Source organism: Octopus bimaculoides, chromosome 20, assembly GCF_001194135.2.
Source record: "Octopus bimaculoides isolate UCB-OBI-ISO-001 chromosome 20, ASM119413v2, whole genome shotgun sequence".
Taxonomy (NCBI): domain Eukaryota; kingdom Metazoa; phylum Mollusca; class Cephalopoda; order Octopoda; family Octopodidae; genus Octopus; species Octopus bimaculoides.
Window position 1 is genome coordinate 13,663,341 of NC_069000.1, and position 7,509 is coordinate 13,670,849.

Consider the following 7,509-nt stretch of genomic DNA (forward strand, 5'->3'; position numbering starts at 1 on the left):
GTGTGTGTGTGAGAGAGAGAGAGAGAGAGAGAGAGAGAGAGAGTGTGTGAGCAAGAAAGAGAGAGAGTGTGAGCAAGAAAGAGAGAGAGAGTGTGTGTGTGTGTGTGTGTGAGCAAGAGAGAGTGTGTGTGTGTGTATAAGAGAGAGTGTGTATAAGAGAGAGAGAGAGTGTGTATAAGAGAGAGAGAGAGTGTGTGTGTGTGTGTGTAAGAGAGAGAGAGTGTGAGTGTGTGTGTGTGTGCATGTGTGTTGAATTAGCATGGTGTAAACTATGTGTCTGTTGATGAGAAAAAGGAGATTTGCATTGTGATATTATCAATTATTACACTTGCAAGAATTTATAAATTCATTAAAACCTAAGTTTGTACAATAATGTTTAATTAGAATCTAAAAACCTCAAGAGGAATTTCTAGAGTTCTACATTTAACTTGGATATCTATAATTCGATTGGTCCGTCTCTTTCATCATCATCATCATCATCATCATCATCATCATTACCACCATTATGTCTCATTTCCATGCTGGCAGGGGTTGAACAGTTGGACAGGAGCTAGCAAGCCAGAGGACTGCAGCAAGCTCCAGTGTCTATCGTGGCATGGTATTTTAAGGCTCGATGCACTTCCAAATGCCAACCACTTTACAGAGTGGGCTGGATGCTTTCCACATGGCACCAGCATTGCAAAGTTTGCTTTGGCATACTCTTACTCTTTTACTTGTTTCAGTCATTTGATTGTGGCCATGCTGGAGCACTGCCTTTAGTCGAGCAAATCAACCCCAGGACTTATAAAATATTTTAACCTTGAATATTCAATAGTCCACAGAATAGAAATGTCAGTAAAAGGAAAGTGCTTCACTATATCAATCTCATATATACACAATAAAGATACTGTCAAAAGCAAATTTAAAAAATCATATAAACCAGAAGAAATGTAGGCGCTTTCTTATTCCTCCAGCTAAATGATGCCACTGTCCATTCTGGGGTGCCGTCACTGTGGACTCTGTAACAGCCATGATGGGTGTGTCCTGACATTATCAAACGAGGGTTCAGCAATTTAAAAATCTGAAAACAATGGTGAGATTAAATAAATATATAAAAGCAGTACAGTAAAATCATTTAAAAAATAGAGAGTTTTATACATAAAAACTTCCAGAATTTAGTTTTCAAGTTAGACTACAAACTACCTCTCAGAGAAGTAGCTTGCAGTCTTATGAACTGAGTTGTTCAAATACACTGATGCTGGACAAGCTAATGAGTGAGCCTCTATGTAGTCACTTGACTTGCTCAAAACAGCAGCTAAAATTATCTTATTTCTTTATTGCCCACAAGGGGCTAAACATAAAGGGGACAAACAAGGACAGACAAAGGGATTAAGTCGATTACATCAACCCCAGTGCATAGCTGGTACTTAATTTATCAATCCCGAAAGGATGAAAGGCAAAGTCGACCTCAGAACGTAACGGCAGACGAGATACCACTAAGCATTTCGCCTGGCATGCTATCATTTCTGCCAGCTCGCCGCTAAAATTGTCTCTCAAACTAACTTACCAAAGGACATGTGTAATGTAGTTCTGAAGACACTGTTCATACACACACACGCAAACACACGCACACACACATACACATGCATGTCTGTGTTTTCTGCTAACTGTCAGAAAAAGGAGCATTCAGAAAAAAGGAGAGATTAATAATACATTTTATTTTGGTTGAGCCGGTATTTTGTTACTCTGAGTTTCACCAGTGAGTGCACGAGATTTTCAAGCAAGTTATGATCCTGAGCACCCAAAGTTGAAACTCAGAGTAGCATGAGAATGACTTACCCAAAAGTGTGTGAGTGTGTGTGTGTGTGTGTGTGTGTGTGTGTGTTTTTGTTTGTTTATTTGTCTGTGTGTATATGTGTAAGAGAGGAGAGAGTGGGAGCAAGTTAGTGTGTGTGTGTGTGTGTCTAAAAAAAAATTAGGAATACTGTAATATCAGAGACATAAAAATCACTATCAAGTTGTTTCTGTTATCTAAATACACCCCATGGCTCTTGGGGGATCAAGAATCTGGGAGTTTTAGTGACATGAATTATCTAACCCAGGGGTTTTCAAACTGTGGTCCACGGACCACAGGGGGTCCGCAAGGACAAGACAGGGGGTTCGTGGACAGCAAATACTTTTTATGGGCAATTTGATTTTATATATGTTTTTTTAATCGAAATCTTTTAATTGACAATAAACTTATTTGTTAAATACTGTTAAATAAATATATGTAAAAATATATGTTATTTTAAGCAAATATTTATGTATAAATTTCATAAGCGTTTATAAAAGGGTTCCTAAGGTAAAGCCTGAAATATAAAGGGGTCCGCAAGTCAAAAAGTTTGAAAACCCCTGATCTAACCAGTTGCACTACTGACTTCTGGAAACCAGCAACCAGCAACCAGCCAACTACCCAGATAAACTTTGATATTTAGAAACAGGTTAGGTAACAAATTGTGAATGCTAAATCTTCTTTGGCGTAAAAATGTACCATCACTCGGCAAGATTAGCAACCAGCAACCTCAGGGTGAGAGTTAGACAGACACAGAGATACAAGACAATTTGAAGAAGGAAGGTGAAGAAGTTGAAAGAACTTCGTTAATTGATTTCATTATCAGTCGATAAAGTGGCTAGACAACTGACCGAATGCCATGTATAAATATGGAATGATAATACACCTAATTTAGTGCCATTTTATATTCTAGAATGCTGAAATAATACTGAAAACACATGAGCCTCTAAATGCTGCTCAAAATAGTTAGAAATAGCAGTAAAATCTCCTACTAATTACATCTTATTGTCTTTAAAAGACATTAGATAATGTAATACTAGGTATACTTTTGCCTAGAGAGAATAAACAAAATACAGAATGCTTAGAGTTTCAATAGATTTAATCAAAGATCTATTCAACTATCACTGACTTGGAGCTACACAACAAGAACTTTGAAAAGTCAAATATTTATTAAAAGAAAAAGAAAAAAAAAGTAAGTGAAATCAAATTGCACAGTGAAACAGGAATTGTTAACAATTGAAAACGACACAAATATTAAATATGCTAAAGTTATTACCTAAACCTATTTATCAACCTTGGAAATATGAAGATAGTGAAATGTGAAAGACTCGAATACGTGGACATGAGTAAGTGGATATCTAATTATAGAACAAAGTGTGAGAACATCTTGACTTGGAAAATTACATCATCTTCAGTGGAAGGTTATCACTCGACTTTCAACATTTGACCATCCGGTTTATGTTGGAAAGTATCTCTCATGGCTTGAAATTTGGAAAATAAATTGAATTCCAAGACTTAGATAATATAAGAAAGTTATTTGAGATCCAGCTTTGTTTTCAGTAAATGAAACTTTTAGCTGATTTTTTACCAGGCAGCTTTTACAAAAAAGGACATGGTATATTCTAGCAAGTCCTAATCATAACTGAGTATGAATTGGTAACACTTACCCAGTCATAGTCATGAATATAATTTGGTAACATGCTTTTGTTAATTGTTTTATGTATCTATGTAGTTGCTAGCAGACCTAGACATCCTCTGCCCCACCCCACCCCACCACCACCTCCCGGCCACCACTGATCCAGTCGAACATAGAGGATGTGATAGCTGGAGGGAGAGAAGGCTGTTCCAGAACTCAGATGAGCAGAAAAACATGGAATGAAGTAATTTGGTCAAAAACATAACACGCCATGCAACTCAGGAATTAAACCTGCCCAATATCTTAAACACAAAGGTCACATGGTTTCCCTGATCAACAGATACTAACACAAAGTCATTTAACTTGTACCAATTTACAGACACTGGCACTATAGTTACTGACAATAAAGACTGCTAAGAAGACATGTTTGCTTTCTCATTGATATTTAACTAACATTCAGCTATCATTACTAGCATGACATATGATTGTATAAACTATTATAAATCTTCTAAACTTATCTCTTTTAATAATCTTATCTTAAAGCAGATAACAGAAATAGCCAGGAAACACGATTTATGTGAAAAAACTAAGCTTTACTTTAACAGAATGAAATGCAATATGGTTATATCAGGGAAAATATTAAATAACCAAGGGAATGGTGTTGCTTTTATAACTTAGCAACAATCTGATATCATTGTTCTTGTCCTACAGAACAGATCTATATAAAAAAATACTAGAGTTGTGATCATCCCTCTTTTACTTAACCCTGAAGCATTCAGATTATTCTACCAAATGTAGTGCTTATTTATTCACATTGTTTTGATTTAATCATGCATTATCTTGTAGCTTAAAAATTTTTATTATGTGATTGTTATTTTTTGAATGACATTGTAGGGTAGATGTGAGAGGCTAGGATCTGGTTGGTTTTTAACGTGAAACAGGTTGTATATTTGGGCCGTGATCCCGCTCGGATGGTGCTGTTAGCGCTCCACTGGCATGAGTGCCAGTCATCAAATTTGGTTCACTTTTGATCTTATATATATATATATATATATATGTATGTATGTATGTATGTATGTATGTATATATATATATATATATATATATATATATATATATATATAGAGAGAGAGAGAGAGAGAGAGAGAGAGAGAAACAGGAGGTATATATTATCCTGGATACCTGTCTCCTTTTAAGACAGCAGTGTGTGTGATCTGAAGTGGGATTTAGCTGCTATTTATAGCAGATTAACTGATTACATACAGGCTCCTATGCCGGCTCATCAGTCTGAAGTTATTTTCGTATATGAATGAACAGTCAATGAAGGCATTAAACTGATATAACATTCGCAGCAACATCTTCTATTAAATATCCCAAGGAAACTGAATGGATGGTAAGATGTAAACTAGAAACTTGAATAGTAATCACCAGCAAAAAATGAAAACAAATATCGGATTCATTATTTCCTAAATAAAAATACAGAGAAATTTTCATTCAGTATTTTGTTTCTAAAAAGAGGTTGATCAAAGATATTATTGGATTATTGATTTTCTTGACTGACAAGCAGCAAATAAAAGTAAGGCTGTTAAATAACCCTGTTAACTTTATATGCCTTCAATTACTTCCTGACACATAAAGGAAAGCAGAACAGTTGTTTTGTACCCCTCATCAGAAACAATTATTTTAATTGTTTCCGAACACAGCATTAAATTATTCCTGCACTAAAACAAAACTTTGTCTCCGACTGGATTTGCCATTAGAGATTCTATTTAGATAAAATAGTGCTAATGTTTTTTAAATATAAAACTCATATTCATTTGAGTAACATAAGATATAAGATGCTAACCTAGAAAAACAAAACAAATTAAACAAAACAACTCCAGAACTTTCTGAATGATTAATTTTTCAATGCCATTATTTCAATTATAATTATAATTTTAGTTATTTGCACTACTGCTATAACGATGAAGATTGCTGGAAGAGAGCTGAACCAGATAATTTGTGAGATTAAAATTTGATTCCACACTGTTCTGAGTTCAGTTTTGTTGTTACTTCATCTGGGCTGATATAATTTATTGCAATATAATGCATGTGATTAGCATCAAGGATTTGCACACAGAATGTAAAGAACATGAAGAAATATAGCAAAGCAGATTTTCTGACACTGACAATTCTGCCATTTTGCCACCCTAACAACAATAATGATAATAATAATCTTTTCTGCTAGAAGCACAAGGCTTGAAATATGTCGTGGGGAGGAGGCTACTCCAGTGCAACGCCGGAATGATGAAAGGCAAAGCTGACCTTGGCAACATTTGAAATCAGGAAATAAAGACAAATGAAATGATGCTAAGCATTTTGTCCAGCATGCAGATGGCTACACCAGGCTCCAATCTGATTTGGCAGAGTTTCTACAGCTGGATGCCCTTCCTAACGCCAACCCTTCCTAACGGCCACGCTCAAAATGGTGTATTTTACATGCCACCTGCACAGGAGCCAGTCCAGCGGCACTGGCACGATATATGACATTTCCATTAATTCTTTTACTTGGTAAAACATGTTAGATAGCACAATTAACAGCAACCTGTTAATTGTGCTATCTAAATTGTTCAAAATAACACTATTTTTTTTGTTACAAAAATCAGTATTTTTTCTGGTAGTGAAGTATGATCACTGTTGAGAAACTGAATTTTATTTATTTTTTTAAATTTATTTTTAATTCTTTTTTTTTTATACTATCAGCCTATAAAAAAAACTGCTATCATTTCAACCTTAGGGTGTTTCTGCATAGCAGAGTTATGTTACTAGAAGATAAGTAAAAGTTAAAATCCTCTATATTTCTCCTTTAAATAGGAAAAAATTGACCAAAAGCAATTAGATTCTTATCTCTTTATGAAAAAGGTTCACATTAATGAACATTTTGCTAAATAGTTTCACTTAGTAAAAATCCACAAAATTCATAGAGGGCAGAGTGAAACATGCCTACTTCAGAACAAGAATAATAATAGTACATTCATTTATTTTGCCACGGTGGCCTAAAGATATATACATAAATGGGTTACAAAAAGGTTTAGTGTGTACAGGAGAAGCAATTATATAAAACAATGAGTGGTGAAAATGTTATACAATATATAAGGAAATAATAAAAATTTGACATATATCAATAAATGTAAGATACAAAAATAACTGAACATATATAGTGCTCTTTCATTCATTTATTTAACATTTTGCTTTTCCTTGCTAGTAGGATTTGAACACATTTGATTTTCAAGTGATATTTTATGGTCAGATGCTCTTTCTTATCACCAACGCTCACCTGTTTTTGCAAACACAGGGACTTTATATCCTTTTATTCTTTTACTCGTTTCAGTCATTTAGAATGTGGCCATGCTGGAGCACCACCTTTATGTTTTTGAAAGTGCAAAGTAACCAATCATAATGGCAACAACAAATATCAACATTATCACTGCTTGACTCACATGGCAAACTCATGGCAGCATGGAAAGTAAAGCAAAATATAGATGACGATGATGATGATGATGATGATGATGATACGTTTTATAGAAATTGATATAACTGAAGATTTAACCTGAAGGATGTTTATTTGCGAATGTGTTTCGAGCAGGAGGTAGGCACCTAACTCTGTTATTAAAGCTTAACAGTTTTGCAACAGAAATACAACAGACTGAACAAGATGTCTCGCTCATTCATTCAGTGTCTAACTGTGTGCCATTATGGATGATAAAAAGAGAAAAAGAGAAAAAAAAAAGAAAAAAGAAAAAAGAAAAAAAGAAACTGTTCTTATCCAGAAGGAGAAGACAAAAAGAGATTGAAGTGGGCATCTTAGAGACCTATCACAGACTTGTTTACAGCTGACACAGAAACTACTAACAGGGTTAATTGCCAGTGAGAAATGGAACAGATTTTTTTTTTTTTTTTTGAAGAATGGAAAGGATGTTGAAAGAAATCATTAGCCACATATAACCTATTTTACACTGACAAAATGATACTTCAAGAGATGAATGATGATGATCATAATAATAATAATAATAATAATAAT

General features: G+C 34.5%; 1 protein-coding gene across 4 annotated transcripts in view; it reads right to left on the reverse strand.

Moving 5' to 3' along the window:
- LOC106880848 (metallophosphoesterase 1) overlaps positions 1 to 7,509 on the reverse strand; it is a 67,160-nt gene that overhangs the window by 2,144 nt on the left and 57,507 nt on the right. For all 4 annotated transcript variants that reach the window (XM_014930994.2, XM_014930985.2, XM_052974920.1 and 1 more), the window contains one exon: positions 920 to 1,060. In XM_014930994.2, coding sequence (XP_014786480.1) covers positions 920 to 1,060 — 141 coding nt within the window. The remainder of the gene's footprint in view (positions 1 to 919; positions 1,061 to 7,509) is intronic.